A 20,848-nucleotide genomic window follows, 5' to 3' on the forward strand; every position below is an offset into this window, starting at 1 on the left:
GAGTGATCACACCATCTTGATTATCTGGGTCATGAAGATCTTTTTTGTACAGTTCTGTGTATTCTTGCCACCTCTTCTTAATATCTTCTGGTTCCGTTAGGTCCATACCATTTCTGTCCTTTATCGAGCCCATCTTTGCATGAAATGTTCCCTTGGAATCTCTAATTTTTGAAGAGATCTCTAGTCTATCCCATTCTGTTCTTTTCCTCTATTTCTTTGCATTGATTGCTGAAGAAGGCTTTTTTATCTCTCCTTGCTATTCTCTGGAACTCTGCATTCAGATGCTTATATCTTTCCTTTTCTCCTTTGCTTTTCACCACTCTTCTTTTCACAGCTATTTGTAAGGCCTCCCCAGACAGCCATTTTGCTTTTTTGCATTTCTTTTCCATGGGGATGGTCTTGATCCCTGTCTCCTGTACAGTGTCACAAACCTCATTCCATAGTTCGTCAGGCACTCTATCTATCAGATCTAGGCCCTTAAGTCTATTTCTCACTTCCACTGTATAATCATAAGGGATTTGATTTAGGTCATACCTGAATGGTCTAGCGGTTTTCCCTACTTTCTTCAATTTGAGTCTGAATTTGGTAATAAGGAGTTCATGATCTGAGCCACAGTCAGCTCCTGGTCTTGTTTTTGCTGACTGTATAGAGCTTTTCCATCTTTGGTTGCAAAGAATATAATCAATGTGATTTCAGTGTTGACCATCTGGTGCTGTCCATGTGTAGAGTCTTCTCTTGTGTTGTTGGAAGAGGGTGTTTGCTATGACCAGTGCATTTTCTTGGCAAAACTCTATTAGTCTTTGCCCTGCTTCATTCCGCATTCCAAGGCCAAATTTGCCTGTTACTCCACGTGTTTCTTGACTTCCTACTTTTGCATTCCAGTCCCCTATAATGTAAAGGACATCTTTTTTGGGTGTTAGTTGTAAAAGGTCTTGTAGGTCTTCATAAAACCGTTCAACTTCAGCTTCTTCAGCGTTACTGGTTGGGGCATAGACTTGGATAACTGTGATATTGAATGATTTGCCTTGGAAACGAACAGAGATCATTCTGTTGTTTTTGAGATTGCATCCAAGTACTGCATTTCGGACTCTTTTGTTGACCATGATGGCTACTCCATTTCTTCTGAGGGATTCCTGCCCGCAGTAGTAGGTGTAATGGTCATCTGAATTAAATTCACCCATTCCAGTCCATTTTAGTTCGCTGATTCCTAGAATGTCGGCATTCACTCTTGCCATCTCTTGTTTGACCACTTCCAATTTGCCTTGATTCATGGACCTGACATTCCAGGTTCCTATGCAATATTGCTCTTTACAGCATTGGACCTTGCTTCTATCACCAGTCACATCCACAACTGGGTATTGTTTTTGCTTTGGCTCCATCCCTTCATTCTTTCTGGAGTTATTTCTCCACTGATCTCCAGTAGCATATTGGGCACCTAATGACCTGGGAAGTTCCTCTTTCAGTATCCTATCATTTTGCCTTTTCATACTGTTCATGGGGTTCTCAAGACAAGAATACTGAAGTGGTTTGCCATTCCCTTCTCCAGTGGACCACATTCTGTCAGACCTCTCCACCATGACCCGCCCGTCTTGGGTTTCCCCGCGGGCATGGCTTGGTTTCATTGAGTTAGACAAGGCTGTGGTCCTAGTGTGATTAGATTGACTAGTTTTCTGTGAGTATGGTGTCAGTGTGTCTGCCCTCTGATGCCCTCTTGCAACACCTACCATCTTACTTGGGTTTCTCTTACCTTGGGCGTGGGGTATCTCTTCATGGCTGCTCCAGCAAAGCACAGCCGCTGCTCCTTACCTTGGACGAGGGGTATCTCCTTACCACTGCCTGAATTATCTTCAGACATTGCCAAATATCAGAGTTGGGGAATGAGGCCAAAATCTACTTACTTGCTCCATAGGAATATATTGAGTTTTTGTATTTAACTGTCTAAACATGGCTTCAGAAATCACATAGATGAAAAATTTTTATCCCACAAACTTCACATTAGTTTTTGAAAAGTAAATATGAATAATTGACATGTAGTTAGCCATTTATTTGTACCTCAGCTAAGACTGGTAACTTGAAATCTTGTTGCTAGAGAGAACTTTGTTATATTCTCTTTCAATAGATACTAAAAATACCAGTACCATTATATGGAAGTTTGTAAAGACTTGAGAATTCTTTTCTAAAATTTAATAAACTTCTCTTTTTCCTAGATTAAAATAATAGCTTGAATTTTTTCAATTTTTTTGCTGTTTTCTTAAATCTTTTATACCAGACTCTGGAAAAACCTAGCATCTGACTTTTTAAAACTTTTATAATGAACTTTTAAAATTATACATAAGAAGAGTAATACAGTGCAAGTTCTGTGTGCCCATAACCCAACTTCAGCTTGAGCAGCTGTTAACATTTTGCCAAACTGTCTCATCTGTTCCCCTCCCACCCTCATCTTTCTTGGAGTATTTTAGAGCAAATCCCAGACATTACTTAATTTCACCCATAAATGCTTCAGTATACATCTCTAACAGATAAGCACTATCTCTGGTTTTTAATGCTAACTCCAATGCAATTATCTAAAAAGTTAATAATTCCCTAGTGTCATCTAATACCTATGTTTGGATTGCCTCAGGTATCTCAGAAATGTCTTCTTACAATCAAACCAGGATCCTAACATTCTTCCATCACGTGTGGGTGATATGTCCCTTTAGTCTTCTAAAAGCAGTTTTCTTTACCTCCTCTACCTTTATTTTATCATTTTTTTGTTGCTGAAGAAACTGGGTGATTTAATCTGTAGAATTTCCATAGTGTAGACTTGACTGATTACATAGGATAAAGTGGCATTTGAGTTAACACAGAATTCTACATTATAATGTACCACTTTTTTGTCTTGTTTCCCAAAGAATGTCATGAGTTTTCTTTTACCACCTGAACAAGTTTAAGAACCTCATGGCATTCTTTGTACTTCAGGAAACTGAGACCAAGAGAGGGTTTTCCTGAAACCATCAACTTGGTTGGAAAGTATCGAGTGTACCATAGTTTTATCAGAAGTGTCATAGAATGAAACTTTTTTTAGCAAAGACATCAACCTGTTTTGTTTTCTCACCTGTGCCTACATATTACCTGCCACACGGGGGGATTTTTAGTATTTATTATTATGAGTTGTCTAATTCTGCTGGATTTGGCCTCTTCTTCCCCTTCTGGGCTAGAACATGAAAGATTACAACTTGCTCTACCTGTAAGGGTTTAAAGTGGTTTAAAAGAGAGAACATATTAATAAGAGCATTTTACACATCACCTCCATTTCTGCACAGTTGATCTTTTAGAATGCAAATCAGCAGTAATAGTACTGGCACTTCTATGGAATGCACCATAAATCATGGAGAAAATAAACAGTTTGTTAAATGAGTTGTTCAAACTTTATATATCCATTGGCATGGGATCTCCTGTCTTGGGGAGAGCATGAAATGCAGGTAATCTGGGACTTAAAGAATCATTTTATTGCAGTGCTAGCAAAAATATTGGGATTTCCTGTCTTATTTTATGTTTACTTTCTTACAAAAGTATATTTTAGCCATCAGAACAATCTTAGCACAACCAAAGACTTCTGGCATTTTTGCATTTAGCAAAATTCTTTCTGGTGCTATGATGTGTGTTTTCTGTCAGCTAAAATTTACAGGAATAGTGAACCACAAGGATTTCCTGAGGAGAAGCTCCCACATGCTGTGTCTGGGATTTCTCATATTTCTTTTGGCAGCAGTAACATTCTTCAGTACTACAAAATTGTAGTTTGAATCCAGTGCTAATAATTTCTCTTCAAGAAAACAACTGAAACATTTTGATTCTATTCCCTTGAACCAAGGGAAAAAGTTATAACAAAGAAAATTATTTATCACCACCTACTTTGCCTTACCCTCCACACGCATACAAAAAGTCCCTTTCTAAAGCTGAATCAACCTATAATAATACTCATTATATGAATCACAGAAATTCCTGTGTATTTGTTTTTAAGCCTAATACTCCCGAACCTCCCAATAGAGTGGTTAAGGATGTTGCAGTATGGAGCGTCACCTTGCTGTCAAAGAAAAAGTAATTTGTTTTATATTGGTTGATCAAGTTTTATACTAAGACATTATTTGCTTCTATTATTCTCTCTTGCATGTACAAAATATGAAAAGCTCACCAATATGGTTTCATATTTCATGTTAAACCTTTTCAAAATTATCACTTGTAGACTTTGATATGGCTATTTTTTGATAATACAGTAATCAGAGAAGACTTGAAATACTCCTCCCTTTCCAACTGCCTGTTTACGGTCTGATTTTCCTTATATACTTCATCCAAAATAAAAACTTGCTGCTGATTCAGTACAGAAACAGATATAAGAATCCAGCCACTTCCTCCTGTCATGCCAGACTTTAATAAGAGATTTGCAAAAATAAAAAACAATCCACTTTTCTCAGTACATTTATTTCATTGTGAAAAAAGTCATTAAAATCATGTTAATATGTTTTAAATTGCTTCATGACTATTATAATAGGTTTATTATTATTTTAAGTAAGTTGATAAATATTTTAATTTTTTAGTTTTAAATTTCTAATATGATAAATATTGTTAGGCATCCAGATAAACAAAAGCTCTTTGGGACCTTTAATAATTTTTAAGACTAGAAAGGAGTCCCGAAACCAAAAATTTTTGAAAATCACTGGTCTTAATTTGGCTATCTGAGATCTTTCAGTTAGTGCATAGATGATTTGGTAGTTTCAGAGAGAAAGGTAATTTTATCTGCCAAACATTTTTTTAATTAATATAAAATGATTACTAAAAATCCCTTTGCATTCTTAAAATTTGTCTTACAAGGTCTATCTTGGTCAGTTCATCTTGGCTGATGTTCAGTTTGTTAGCCAAAGGATGTTTGTTTTTCATTTGTGTGTTATCATTGGTTAAATTTTAAATTTTCTTTTGGCTCAAAGGTTATTGAGTCATAAAAGTGCAAATAAAACAGTAAAATAAATGCTACAGTGCAGAATGCTATCATAAATATAATCAATAAAGCTTTAGTGTTCATATAGTCTGTTTATATGTGTTAGAAAGTGATATGATTTGCATTAACAGCCAAAAAGAGAGAAGTACAAACATGAAATATGACAGTGACTGGAATTAACATTTTACTAAACCTGCTTTACCTTCATCCCTTGTCTCCAGAGGTGACAGAGATCTTCAGAGGTCTCTGAAATTTTGCCAAAAGCTTAGTTACATAAAGCCATGAAACAAAGCAGTGATGGGCTTGGCAAGCCAGAGTTTACTAAACAATTAATAGTTGCTGTTTGTGAAATATGAAATAGTGGTTCAGTCTGTGGTTATCCAAACTGAGGGTGTATGCTCTTAGTTAATGTGCAAACAAAAAGGGAGAACAGAGTATTTATTGTATCTCTTCTGTGTAATCACTTTTTAAAAAATCTGTTACAGATACTTCATTTTGTTATTTTGTGAGCTGTGACATAAGCTGAAAAAGGAAGGGACATTGTAGTCAGTGTTGGACATAGCATCAGCTGGTTTACTGTAAGGTAGGGCCTTACAGTTTGAATAAAAAGAAATTTGGCCTGGTCCCCACCCACTAAGCCCCTTCCCGGACAACAGTTAGCAATCAGAAGTGTGCCTCATGATCTTGATTGAGTAGGGAGTCAATAAACTCCGGGCCAGTTTGTACTCCTTCGATGCCTATTTTTATATGGCTGGTGAACAAAGAGTGGTTTTTACATTTTTAATGGTTGGGGAAAATATCAAAAGAATGTTATTTTGTGACACATGAAAACTATAAGAAGTTCACTATTTCCATAAATAAAAGTTTTATCGGAACATAAGCGCATTCATCGGTCTGTGTATCGAGTGGCTGCTTTCACACTACAGCAGCATACTTGATTAGTTGAGACAGAGACCATATGGCCTGCAGAGCCTAAAATGTTTACTATCTGGCCTTTACAAAAGAAGTTTGATGACCCTTGAATTAGAATAACTCCACTTTGATCCATTTTATTTATTGTTCTTCCCCATGGGAATTCGTTTGAAGAAAGGATTCTACTGTCTTAAAAACAAGTTTGGGTTTTGTTTTTTGTTTTTTAAAGTATGTAAACTTTTCTAAAGGTCAGCCCCAAAAAACTAGTATTCTTGTTCTTTTGCCATTCTAGGGGCAGAGCAAGATGGGATTCACAGTTCAGTTTGAAAATACATATTGAATAACTCAAGGCAATATTTGAAAATACATTAGGAGTAATACAAAGATTAATCATTTCTGCCACTAGAGATTTTAAGTCTGATTTAAGGATGAGACTATAAGTTCTTTCTCCTTATTTTTAAATGCTTTGCCTATTTTTCTCAAAGAAGAGATTAAACATAGCTTCAAAGGAAGGCACTCATCTTCCTATTCTCTCAAATTAATAGCCAGTGAATTGCTACCAGTCCAGCAAATTCCCACTCTTCCTCATTTTCCAAATTCAAAGATATATTCCCTTAAAGTATTGGTCTCATTTAGCTGCCTCTCCTCTGTTTCCATATCAACCAGTACGTTCTTGTAATTATTCATTTGCTTCATGTCTCTGTACTAAACTGTACGTAAGCTTCTTTGGTGTCTTCTTTTCTAAACACAGGAGGCTGTTTGTAACTTTAGGTAATATAGCACAATACTTCAGAGCATTAGCTTTGGAGTGAGACCTATCCTTCTTTCTCTAGGTGAGTGAATCTTTCCTCATCTATGAAACGGGAATAACAGTAATAATGATGGTAAAGCATTTATCTAGAATTGTCCCATGGATTTTCATTCGGTAGTGATGAGGATGTTTCTGTTTGTTCTACTCCATAACCTGCTTCTGGCACACAGTTTATATAAAGTTGAGGTGTAAATGGAACAATTTCTGTGTGCTAGGGACTACTCCAAATGCTTTATATTTGTTTAGTCCTAGAACCCTATGGTTTAGGTATTAGTATTATACCTATTTTTAGATTAGACAGCCCAAGCATAGAAAGATTATAAATCACCGTGGGTTACCAAGCTGGTAGGAGGCAGTGTTGGGATCTAAATCCAAATAGTCTAGCTCCAAAGTTTTTGTTCTTAACCTACACTGCCTCTTATTTGCTGTATGCTTGTATGTAAGCTTATTTTGGTAACTTTCTTGGTGTTTTAAGTTTGTTTTCAGTGCTGACAAATGATACATAATACTCATCTGTGCCTGGTTGACTTAATCAGTATGATTATATGATAAATTTATAATTGATACAGTATAATCATTGCTTCTTGGCTTCAAGTAATAACTATTTTTCACTATGAGTCCTTTTTGGCACTATATTTAGCCAGGATTAGCTATTTTGAAGCGGTTTATTCTAATACTGCAAATAATTTGGACAAAGAAATTGCTTAAATCTATTTGTATTCCTAAATTTATTTTTTCTTGCTGGCACTTAAAGAATGTCTATTTTATTTAGTTTTTCCTTTTTTGAGTTAACCCTGCTGAATTGTTGATTTTTTTTTTTTCTTTTGATGTTAAGTGGCATTGTGTAAATAATTCAGTTTGGGCATACTTGTCATAATGTTGAATTTGGTCTCTAAAACTTTTGAAATAGTTGACCTTTGAAATATAGGGGGGTTAGAGGCACCCACCTGCATATAACTGCACAGTCAGTCCTCCCTACGCTCTGTTCCTCTTGCTGGGCTTCAGCCACCCCTCCATATATAGTGCTGTAGTGTGTATTTATTTTTTAAAATCATTAAAGTGGAGCCCTGTCATTCAAACCCATGTTGTTAAAAGGTCAACTGTAGTAATTATCTTGAAATTTATTTTATATCTCTTTCAGAATTCTCCACTTTACCAGTACTTACAGGATCTGGGACACACAGACTTTGAAGTATGTTCTTCTCTGTCACCAAAAGCAGAAAAAAGCACAGTGACAGAGGGACAGCAAAAGCCTCCTGCAAGAGCCCTGCCAAAAGTAAGGAGGCATCTCCATTCTCTATGGCTCAATGTTTTGTCTTTTACTGATTATTTAAATTGCCTTTATCCTTATCCTTACTATAAAACACCTTATTGGCAGCTCCATGTTCTTCCCCTGCACTGGTTAAGACTTTAATTTTTATTTCATCAGTGGTATGTATCTGTTTAGATAAACATGAATCCTTGGTATTTTGGACTATCTCATGGTTAATTTGTATAATGAATTGAAATTAATATGATTGAGGATCAAAATATATTGCTTATTTAAATATCGAAGTTACTTAGAGTGAACCAGGAAAAAAATAACAAAAAAATAAAAGTCAGTACCTTAATAGGAGCCCAACTACAGGATGCCTACAATAACTAGAATTTTTTTCTTTAGATTTTTTTAAAAAGAAAGCAAATTAATATTTAATAAATTATTTCAAAGATATATAATGGAGTAAGTATATTTACCTCAATTTCTGCTGCCCTTTATATCTGCAGTATCATATATTTTTATATAGTAAGTATTTCATAGTTGATATACAGCATTGGGAGGCTGAGGTACTAGAAGAAGCCACCAATAATTAGGTTCACTAAATTGATTTGTGCTCTATTATTGTATTTACTAAAATAAGAAAATATTCCAGTATATTTCAGTTTTAACAAAAAGAATTCTAACAGAAAAAAATATAACCAGATTACCTCATTTCTTGAGCATTCTAGTTTAATCAGTGTTTTACTATAGGAGTCTGTTACTTTTGGGAGGAAGATTTTAAAGTTTTCAGTTAATCATTTACTCTGTAAGATAGAAAGGGAAGGATCTTTCCTTTTGTTCTTCTTAGGAAAAAACTCTAAAATGTGAAGTAACCAAGCTGGACCCAAATGCAACAGCAGAATAAACACCAGGGAAACGGTGTTGTTTTTTTTTAGCTAACTCTCACAAGGAAGGAGTTAAGGGAGTGAGAGCGCACATAGACCAGAACCAGTGTTGAGGGTCCTCCCCACCTAAACCCTTTCTTCTCCTTGTTCCTTTCAAATACAGATATTTCTGGGGAAAGTTTTAAAAGCAAAACCTAAAGATACATCTAAAAAATGATTCATAGATTAAAATTTGAATTTGAGATTACTTGGCAACAGAAGACAAAGGATGGGTCAAGGGATAGTGTTGGGGCTGGAGATGAACATTGACCTCATGTGTGTGTGTATGTGTGTGTGTGTGTAAACTTGGGTTTATAACTGTTTAATTCTTTTCACTTATGACAGTATTTTTACATTTAGAAATATTGTTACTAGTTTATAAATAAATAAGAGTTTAAAGTTCATCCTCTCAGAAATTGAGGAGCAGTTAAAAGCATAGCCAGAAGGTGTTTTTCAAAATTACCACATATCCAGAAAGTTCATTTAATCTTCATGTTACACATTTCAACTGCATAAGGTACATCTCTCTAAAATTAATTTTTTCTATATAAATCTGGGGCAGCTAAACTTTTAAAAAGATTTCTTGTTCCTTCTTAGGGGATATATTTTTAGAATTGCCCCCCAGATTCTGTTCCAAGTGATGAAGTTCCAGTTATTTCCTTTGGAAAGCAAATTTTCTGTATGAGTTCATGATGAAACAGTCACCATTTTTAGACTTTTTTTTAAAAAATGTGATTGTTAGGTACTTACTGAGTATTCTGTATTGGTATTCATTCTCTGTATATTTTTCTGGTTTCTTTTCCTGGGATCATTCTTAAACATTCCTTCCGTAAAGTTTTAGCATCAATCCTCTGTGTGGTCTCTTTTTCTCTGAGCTATCTCATCTACTTTCTTGCCCTCACTGGCGTTTTGTCTATTCTCCATTTTCACTGAGTTCCAGATACTTGTTAGATATTTCCATCTGCCTGTGCTCCAGGAAACTCATATTCAACATGCCTAAAGCAGAGCTTTTTTTCTCAGCACCCCTGAAACAAAGAAAATATTTCTCTGTATTCCCAAATTACTACCCTCTCAGTTTATCTTACAGTTTCCCACACTCTGACATTGATTTGGTCAGTAAGTGACTTCAACTTCTTTCTAAAATCTAATTCTTAGTTACTGCTGTTTTTACTACCCTAGTGCAAGCTTTTATCATTATTTAGCTGGACTGTTATGTACCCTCCTAATCATGCTTCTTGGCTACACTCATTCCTTGCTAGTACAGCCACTACTCTGTTGCCATTTATTTTTCTAACATGCAAATTTTTATTGTTTCGCTTCCTTGTATTAACCTTCCATGACTCCTCATAGTCTATAGGATAAATTCAAAACTGTTAAGACCACAGTCTTTTGAAATCTATCTCAGTGTGCCTTTTAAACTTCATTGCTCTTCTGTTCTTCCCTTGGCACTTTGCCAGCCCAGACTCGTAGCTGCCACCGTCTGCATGGCATAAGCTTCCAGGGCTCTCTCCTGTACTCATCCTTGTCCCTTGCCTGGGCTTAGCTCCAGTGTCAGCTCCTCTTGACCTCCTTCCTCCTACACTTCTCCAGATTTTACATTGTGAAAGAAAGTGTGAAAGTCGCTCAGTCGTGGCCGACTCTTTGGGACCCCATGGACTATACAGTCCATGGAATTTTCTAGGCCAGAATACTGGAGTGGGTAGCCTTTCCCTTGCTTCAGGGGATCTTCCCAACACAGGGATTGAACCAAGGTCTCCTGCATTACAGAATCTTGTAATGCAGATTCTTTACCAGCTGAGCCACAAGGGAAGCCCAAGAACACTGGAGCAGGTAGCCTATCCCTTCTCCAGCAGATCTTCCCGACCCAGGAATTGAACCAGGATCTCCTTTACCAGCTGAGCTATCAGGGAAGCCCAGATTTTACATTTAGTTCAGTTCAGTTCAGTCGCTCAGTGTCCAGCTCTTTGCTACCCTATGAATTGCAGCACGCCAGGCCCCTCTGTCCATCACCAACTCCTGGAGTTCACTCAGACTCACGTCCATCAAGTCGTTGATGCCATCCAGCCATCTCATCCTCTGTCATCTCCTCCTCCTCCTGCCCCCAATCCCTCCCTTTTCCAATGAGTCAACTCTTCTCATGAGGTGGCCAAAGTACTGGAGTTTCAGCTTTAGCATCATTCCTTCCAAAGAACACTCAGGACTGATCTCCTTCAGAATGGACTGGTTGGATCTCCTTGCAGTCCAAAGGACTCTCAAGAGCCTTCTCCACCACCACAGTTCAAAAGCATCAATTCTTCAGCACTCAGCCTTCTTCACAGTCCAACTCTCACATCCATACATGGCCACAGGAAAAACCATAGCCTTGACTAGATAGACCTTAGTCGGCAAAGTAATGTCTGTTTTTGAATATACTGTCTAGGTTGGTCATAACTTTTCTTCCAAGGAGTAACCATCTTTTAATTTCATGGCTGCAATCACCATCTGCAGTGATTTTGGAGCCCCAAAAAATAAAGTCTGACACTGTTTCCCCATCTATTTGCCATGAAGTGATGGGACCAGATGCCATGATCTTCGTTTTCTGAATGTTGAGCTTTAAGCCAACTTTTTCACTCTCCTCTTTCACTTTCATCAAGAAACTTTTTAGTTCCTCTTCACTTTCTGCCGTAAGGATGGTGTCGTCTGCATATCTGAGGTTAGTGATATTTCTCCTGGCAATCTTGATTCCAGCTTGTGCTTCTTCCAGCCCAGCGTTTCTCATGATGTACTCTGCATATAAGTTAAATAAGCAGGGTGACAATATACAGCCTTGACATACTCCTTTTACATTAGTTTATAATTATTTATACTGTCTCTTCTAAGTTCTTGATAACAGCAGTTATGTATATTCATCTTTGTTCCCGTAACCCTTTTTCAGTACCTGGAATATTATAGTCACTCAGTGAATGTAAACTCCATTTACTGGCCTGCTCAGGAAATGAGCTAATAAGGTAAACTGAATTTTTGATTAATTCAATAATATAACATATTTCAATATGAGATAGTTATTCTAAAATTGTTAAATTTCTTCTTTAATATTGTAGAATGAAATGTTCTTAATATTTGAGAACTTGGAGCACTTGGTTTCCATTTTGAAATACCCATATCATCATCATGTTGACATAGGTAGTATTAATACATAGTGTACTCAAGATAAGGTTTCCAGGTCTTATTCCAAACTCACTGAATCTGAACGTTTAGTTGGGGGGGCCTGGGAGTATGTTCCTAGCTAAAATGTCCAGGTGATTCTGATACACAATTAAATTCGGGATCAATAAGGAGACAGAGATATACTGGCAAAACATATATAGCATATAATACAGCCTAGATGATTTTAACTTTCTTTTTCTGATTAAAAAAAATGTGATTAATTAGAAGTAGGTTATTTGAAGTTTTTCTGATATTTAGGTGCGGTTTAATAATCTTGCACAATGTCATTCATCTCCTTCAGCAAGGCATCCCGTTAAAAGTGGCTGAAACCATCAAGAGTTGGATTTTGGCTCAGTCCGATAAAAATGATGACTTACTTCACAAGTTGGTAAGTGTTCACTTCACTTTTTGGTTACTTTTCAGGGCTCCAGTTTTTTTTCCAATGAGAAAATCAATGAATCCAAATTTGTTTTGCCACTGATTTGGGCAGTGACTAATTTTAATTAGAAATTCTGGGCTGTTCTCTAAAAGGAGATTATCTGCTTCATGAAGTATTAAAAAAGTTTGTATTGCCTAAGGAAAAAGGAAAAGGAGATTCTTCAATAACTGGGTATCTTTGCATATGGACTCAGTAGTATTTCATAGATCTTCTAAGAGGTTGTTAGCTACTGAGAATAGGATATTCTGATAGTTATTGAAGACCTATTTGTTAGATTATTCATGTCCTGCTGCCATCTTCCTCCACTGACAGATATTCCTCACACTGAGTTAGAAAATAGATCCATTAGTGGGATCTTCTCTCTTTTCATTAGGAACTTGATTGTCTGTATTCCACAGCCTTTGATTACAAAGTTTGGGCAAAATCAAGAGTGTGGTTCCTCCCTAATTTATTTATCATTCATTTACCATTCTCTTTGCTGTGTGTTTAGTCACTCAGTTGTGTCTGACTCTTTGCTACCCCACGGACAGAGGAGCCTGGTGGGCTACAGTCCATGGGGATTCTCCAAGCAAGAATACTGGAGTGGGTTGCCATGCCCTTCTCCAGGGTAGCTTCCAAACCTAGGAATCAAACTCAGGTCTCCTGCATCACAGGCAGACTCTTTGCTGTCTGAGCCACCAGGGAAGCCCACCATTCTCTGACAACTTCATGTATAAAATTTAGTCTTCTGGGATTGATAAATCAGAATTTCCCCAAGACTTGCTTGATCTCTGAGCCCCAAGAAGGAGTGCCTCAATGTTTTTAAATCCTAATATTAATAATAGATAGTATAGTTTAAAAAAATAAAATTCTCTCACAAGTAAGCACATTTCAGAATCTTCTGCTGGCCTATGACCTTAAGATGATAATTTAATTATTCTTGTAAATTATCCTTTGATAAGGAATGTTTACAAAGTGCTTTCACATTTTGATTTGGTAATCTAAACACTATGTAAGGTTCAGTATGGTTTACCATTTGGAAAGCCTGAGCTTCAGATATTTCAGTTTGGTTAAGAATACTCATTAAGAGAGTTGTTCAAAAATGTTCAGCTAGAAAGTGAGTCAGAATTTCAACTCAAGTCTCCTGGTTTCAAAGCCCAGGCTCTTTCCGTTATAATGTAGCCCTCTCTAGTTTGTGTGTTGTTTTTACTGACTAAAATTACCTTTTTAGCAATCCATTCGGGCAGGTTCTCTGTTTAGGGTTCATCTCTGTAGGTGTTTTGAGAAGGTCAATGAAGTATCTTTTCATCTACGTAGAATATTGTCTCTATCCAGGTGGAGCCATCTTCATTCTTCAGTGATACTAGGACTGTGGTAAGGTACGTGCTTGGTCTCGTTAGTCATGTCTGACTCTCTGCGACCTCCTGGACTGTAGCCCACCAGGCTCCTCTGTCCATGGGGTTCTCCTGGTAAGAATTCTGGAGTGGGTTGCTGTGGCCTCGTCCAGGGGATCTTCCCTACCCCTGGATCGAACCCGCGTCTCCTGCACTGCAGGCAGATTCTTTACATGGCTCGTTCTTTGCTGAGCCATGAGGGAAGCCCCGTGGTAAGGTGTGTGGGTGCATATACATTTTTCTGTGTTTTAATCATAGTGTGCACAGTCCTGATCTTTTCATTCTTGGATCTTTGTCACTGGCCACATGCTTCATGTCATATTTCACTTTAAAGTGCCAGCTTTTGTATGCATCTCTTTTGTGCCTAGATTATGGAGAATTTTAGGAAGTACATACCTGAGAAATAGTTCACAAGTAATAACATAAGGAATTGCCCAGTTGGCATGTGGCATGAAATTGCTTGACTTTTTTCTCTTGATTATAAAATATTTAAAATTTTGTTAGCTATACAGATACTGAATGAGTCCCTCTTTCCTTTTATAAAGATACTGGCAATTGCTCCATGATATCTGAACATTTTATTATTGTTCACTTTGATTAAGATAGTACTTTTCTTCTTAAAGACTAAAAAAAAAAATGATAGCAACTATGATACTAGTGGTATTGGCACTCTCTAAGCACTTTTTGGCCTATAAAGTGCTTGCCCAGAAGTTGTCTCACCTGATCCTCATCAGCTTAATTAAATAGCACTATATATTTAAAAGTGTGTAAGATCATTGAAGTATATTGACACATGAATATGTTTTCTTCATCCCTAGGGGCCGCAATAGAAATCTCTTTATTCTTTAGCAGTGCTTCTCATATTCTTCGTTCCATCCAGGCAGTATTCTTCCTAAGTTATCTTCTCATGCTGTTTCCCTGTTTAGTTTCTAAAAAGATACCTACTACCTATCAAGTCAAGTCCAGTTCATCACTTTGACTGGCATGAAAGTGTTTGCATAATTTGGCCTTAATCTACCTTTCCAGTTTTATCCACCAATATTGTACCAGCCCAGTATAGTATTCCTTTTTGTTTATTCCTTGCCTAGTCTCTATATATGTACTATTATACTGTGAATTGTGTTCCATTTTTCTATTATTGGAATCTTTCCAATAAGCAGTTCTAGCTCTTCCTCAGGACCTCTTTTCTACAACAACCTTGTAATAATTATGTGTGCTGTGTTCTGTAAGTTTTTATATTGTACATGCTTTTCTTTACTGTACTTTTAAGTATTTCATATGTACTAACAACACTAACAGCTAACACTTACATAGTGCTTACTGTGCACCAGATACTCTTAGCAGTTAATAAATACTGACTTATTTAATCCTTGCAGCAACCCTATGAAGTGGATACTATTATTATGCTCTTTGCAGATGAGGAAACTGAACAGAAAAATTAACTTACTTAAGTTGTGGGACCAGGCTATAAACACAGGCACTAAGTCTTGACACTAAGACTTGTTGAGGGTAAGCCAAAGTTCACATAGTACACTTCCCCCCCAGCACCGAGCACCAATACTATCAATACTACCTCAGATCACACTGGTTTGGGGGAGGCTTTATCCCCAAACCAGACCTGGTGCCAAGGAGTGGTGTTGAAGAAAGTGAATTCCTGATGAAGCAGCAGGTCCATAAGAGAGCCTGTGTAGAGGAATAGCTCCCATCCATGTTAATAGCTTCCCCCTCTCTGTCAGTGTTGGCCTTCATTTAATTAGGCTTCTTTTAAACTTACCCATATATAAGTACATAGAAGTCTCATAAAAGGCCTGCTTTCAAGTTTTTTGTAGCAAAAGTTTTATTTTTAATATTTCCATCTGAATATGGTCCTGTCTGATGGGAGAATCCAAACCAAATTATAAGGCCACTACATGAAGATTTATTTCAAAGATTACTTGAAAAGCTACCCTGCTCCACCCACTGCCCTCCCTGCCTCCCACTGCCCACCTGCTGTTGATATTCTGCAGCCCCTGTCCCCTTCCCACCTTCAACAGTAGTATAAAGCAAGTCGTGCTGTTCTGTTTATGAAAGTGGGATGGAATGTCAAAAACTCGAGTAGCTCCTAATGTTAGGGTTGTAAAAGAGAGGACGCAGGAGTTCAAACATGAGCCATAGAAGTGCTGCAGAGGTACGTCCAGGGTGTACCAGTAGATGCTAAAATCTATATCGGGCTAAACAGAAGATCAGCATTGCACTGAGATGCTTTATTATTATTATTATTGATAAGAAATATATCCAAATAGGCTTCATATTAAAAAATACTCTTCTCTAAAAGTGATGTGTACAACCCATGATCAAGAGGATAGGTACTTGTAGTATGTGGATCACTGCCTTCTTGCTTAAGTCCTCATGATGAGCTCGGGCTACAGTTTTAGTGTGGGAATGATTAACTAAGAAGAGGAAACCCTAGGCCTAACTGATTTTACTTTGATTGCTAAAGGCCTTGTCCATTGAAAATTATCTTTTATTTTTTTTCATACAAGATGATTATATTCTTGAATCAAATGCAAAATAAAAATTTAAATTTTCTGATAGAGAAGACTATATTCAGGAAAGCAGAATCAACTAACTACCAAAGACATATGATTTAAATCAGAATTCTGGAAAGTTACGTAGTTTCTTTGAGCTTCATTTTTCCTCCATAGAATGGACAGAAAATGATAATGTACGTGACAGGGTTACTGTGAGAACTGCTCTAACATTGCTACTTCATCTCTCATCTCTCCACCAGGTATACTCTGCCCAAAACTAATATTGGTCACTTAAGGTCCCCAAACTAGAAGAGGCTTGCTTTCATTCTGTCTCATCCCATTCTTCCAACTCTTTCATCTGGTCAATTCTTGTGTATCCTTTAAGCTTAGGCTCTTTTACTTTCTCTTTGTTGCCGGTTTATGCCCTCAATGCTGTTTTCATAATAACCTAGTTATACCTCGTCATACTTGTCTGCACTTTATATTGTAACTGCTTACCTTTCAGCCCTCTCCTTTAAACTCTGAACTCTCTAAGAGTAAAGACTTGTGTGTCTTGTTTTTTTTGTGTGTTTTTGGTGTTAAGCATGTTGCCTGGTATGTTATGAGATATTGCTTGATAGATGGATAAAAGGGAAAGAGGGAGGAAAAAATGAGCTGGTATATGTGAAAGCATTTTGTAAACTATAACATGCTATGCACGCATTAGGGCCATTTTATGTTATATTCCTTAATGATATATTTTTTTAATATTTGAATGTTTCATTTTTAGAAAGCCTTGATCCTGCTGATGTTATTCTTGGATGTTAGCTATATTGTTAGAGTATCTAGGGACAGCATATCTGTTAGAGGATTATATTTTCCATGTTGTTTTGCAGCCATTTAATTAATTAGGCTTAACAGGTTTATTAATCTGTAAAAAATACATATTTCACTCAATATATGGCTCAATGATGTCTACCTCTGTTTTTTTTTTTGTTTGTTTCATATTTACTGTGAAAATATAACCCTGTACATCATACTGAAAATTGATTGACTATTGTTTCTTCTTGGAGTCTATACTGAAAATAAACACCTCTAATTTTATTAGCATGGTAGAAGCTTAATATTTAATACAAAATTATGTGTGTATTAATACCTCTCTTCCGGTCTTTCAATGGCAAGGATATTGGATTCCGACTCGATTCACTTCATACTATCCTGCAACAGGAAGTCCTGTTACAAGAGGATGTGGAGCTGATTGAGCTGCTTGATCCCAGTATCCTGTCTGCAGGGCAACCTCAACAACAGGAAAATGGACACCTTCCAACACTTTGCTCCCTGGCAACCCCTAATATTTGGTACTGTCCAGAAAACATCTATCCTTTGTTTACATTTAGAGTATTAGCAGAGGAAATCCGTCATCGTCCTCTCCATTATAAAGGCATTATAAACATTTTAGCATTGTAATTAATATAATGATATGCCAGAGGTTTTTTTTTTTAAAAAAGGATACCTTCTAACTAAATACTATTTAAAATGAAAGTGGGAAAAAACATCCAGTTTGACTCTTATGTACTTGCAACTCAGTGTAATTAGTTCTGTGTATAACAGCCCAACAAGCAGGATTAACATATGCCAAAAAAGAGTCTCTCTTATATACATGTTTCCATGAAGTCCTGGCCAGTTCTTCATGTTTCTTTACCCTTAATAGATTATATAATAATTACATTGTAGAGACACCCAGGAGAGTATGAGACATGGAGATAAACAGTCGATTCCTCCTTTGTTAGGTGAGATGAGATTATAGAGAACATAGATAATTCATATTGTCGTAAAACTTGTCAACCACTTGAAGTATTTGTGTTTAATGCACAAGTCCTGGGCCATCATCCATTTAAAAAGAAATATATATGTATAGTAACAAGGAATTGTACATTCAGAGCTGTTAATATCCTCTTTCTATTAAAGTATGAGTTTATTAAATGAACTAAATTATTGCTCAAACTGTTGAAGTTATATGGGTAGTTACATTCATTGGCCTCAGTGTTCTGAATTTATCTGTCTTTCCTGTCATGTTGACAAATGCTTCATTCTGTAACAAGTAGTCTATGGGGTCACACAGAGTCAGACACAACTGAAGCGACTTAGCAGCAGCAGCAGCCATGTATAGTGTTTTCCCAATGTGTAGTTACTCAGATACTGTCATAATGAAGTGTACAGCATCTTACCATTTAAAAATTTAAGAACTTAGGGAGCTGCTAAAAGGAATCATAGGTTTTCAGAATTTTATAACTTTGTATTCCTTTGACTACAAAGGTAATTAAGCAAGTGTGAGGCCTATAAATCCTTTCTAGGTTTGCTATAAGAATATAAAAGTATATGATGAGATTTTGCTATGATATTACCAATATTGCCTAACAGTAAAGAATTCCAAGGGAGACTTTTGGCAGGCAAATATTTATTAAATATTCTTATATGTTATTTTCTTTATAATTTGACTGTAACTATCTTCAAATGTTAATAATGATGTTTCTTGGATATCCTTAGATATAACTCCCCTGTCTTTGCCTTCTTATATGTAAACTTTTTCATCAGAGCCTTCACTGCTTGAAAGAACTTTGTAATTGGCCTAAATTTAGAAATATCATACGTATTTTGATTTCACTTAAAGCAGTATAAAAGTACAAAGCTTCTCCATATTATGGTCTTCAGTAAATATGTATATTCCAGAATTGTAATGATAACAACTTAAAATTAGATGACTTTATTCAAAGGAATTACTCACGAAGTATATATTATTTCTAATTGGAAAAATGCTTATAGTTTGTTGAGATATTATATGTTTTCACACAAATAATTAGAGTCTGATTTTAGGAAAAAAGACCTCATAATATCTCCAAATATGAAACATTTTTAGTTATTTTTTTAACTCTTTATTTTGTATTATAGATAATAAGGTTTTTAGTATTAAAAACTAGTAACAATTAAAGCTTTTTACTTTTATATTTATAAAATCAGATTTTAAAATCTGTAATTGTTTTTAGGTTAAAGAGTATGTATCTTTAAAAAAAGTTTATTGAGAAGACACCTGTTTATATCTATCACCTAAACTTATTAGCTTTAGACTGTGGTATCTAGCAACTAGATAGTGGTACTAGATATTTTTTAACTGTTTCATGTTATTTTTTTAATGTCATATTTTATAAAGTCATTAGAGAAGCTAGCATTTTATCTATTTTGCTGCTGCTGCTGCTGCTGCTAAGCCGCTTCAGTCGTGTCCGACTCTGTGCGACCCCATAGACGGCAGCCCATCAGGCTCCACCGTCCCTGGGATTCTCCAGGCAAGAACACTGGAGTGAGTTGCCATTTCCTTCTCCAATGTGTGAAAGTGAAAAGTGAAAGTGAAGTCGCTCAGTCATGTCCAGACTCTTAGCGACCCCATGGACTGCAGCCTACCAGGCTTCTCCATCTATGGGACCTTCCAGGCAAAGAGTACTGGAGTGGGGTGCCATTGCCTTCTCCGTTTATCTATTTTAGAAAACTTAAATTACTGACAAGAGAAACTCATCTTTCTCTGGACTGATGGGTATCATTTTCTTGGTTTCTCTGTTCCAGGGATGTCTCAGTGGTATTTGCCTTCATTAGTTTGCTTGTTATGCTTCCCACTTGGTGGATTTTATCTTCCTGGCTGGTATGGGGAGTGATTCTGTTTGTTTATCTAATCATAAGAGCTTTGCGATTATGGAGGACAGCAAAACTACAAGTAACTCTAAAAAAATACAATGTCTATTTGGAAGATATAGCAACAGATAGCCGAGGTTTTACTAACCTTGTGAGAAAAGCTTTACGTCTCATTCAAGAAACTGAAGTCATTTCCAGAGGATTTACACTGTGAGTTCATTTTTCATTTTATTTTTTAAATAACTATTTTCTACTACCTAGTTAAATTGGAATATTTATTACCTATTTTCATTTCTGTGTTGTATTTACAGAAAAAACTAGGTTTCTCTTTAGTATTTATTAAAGTCTATTAACTACTAAGTGAAGATATAAATACATTATATGCTAGATTTAATAAGTAGTGTGAGTCTGTTTATTTACTTTGAGAAACCAAAGTGTTTTGAGACTCATGATTATTTCTCTGTGTTACCATGTGGTTATATGAGATAATATAGAGACCTTAATATTATATACATATATTATATATTTTATAAATATATAAAACCCTTGCATGCAATAGTTACCCAATAAATATTTGTTCCCTTTACTCACCCCCAGATGCTCTCTACATGATAGATGATTTCACATAAATTCATTCTGAAAAATCTTGCCATGTATTAATAATATTCTGTAGGTTGATATTAGGAGATATTATGGCACTGACAGTCTCATATGCTCTCACTGATATTTAATACATGAAATTAAATATTCACTAATCTAGCTGTAAGTGTACCAAGATACCGGATAGACAGCCTATGTATTGTG

At 36.2% G+C, this 20,848-nt stretch overlaps 1 protein-coding gene across 2 annotated transcripts in view; it reads left to right on the plus strand.

The window, feature by feature from the left end:
• VEZT (vezatin, adherens junctions transmembrane protein) overlaps positions 1 to 20,848 on the plus strand; it is a 77,286-nt gene that overhangs the window by 24,073 nt on the left and 32,365 nt on the right. For both annotated transcript variants that reach the window (XM_052639397.1, XM_052639398.1), the window contains exons 2-5: positions 7,837 to 7,971; positions 12,364 to 12,450; positions 17,546 to 17,721; positions 19,979 to 20,254. In XM_052639397.1, coding sequence (XP_052495357.1) covers positions 7,837 to 7,971; positions 12,364 to 12,450; positions 17,546 to 17,721; positions 19,979 to 20,254 — 674 coding nt within the window. The remainder of the gene's footprint in view (positions 1 to 7,836; positions 7,972 to 12,363; positions 12,451 to 17,545; positions 17,722 to 19,978; positions 20,255 to 20,848) is intronic.

The sequence above is a fragment of the Budorcas taxicolor genome, chromosome 5 (genome assembly GCF_023091745.1).
Source record: "Budorcas taxicolor isolate Tak-1 chromosome 5, Takin1.1, whole genome shotgun sequence".
Lineage (NCBI taxonomy): Eukaryota > Metazoa > Chordata > Mammalia > Artiodactyla > Bovidae > Budorcas > Budorcas taxicolor.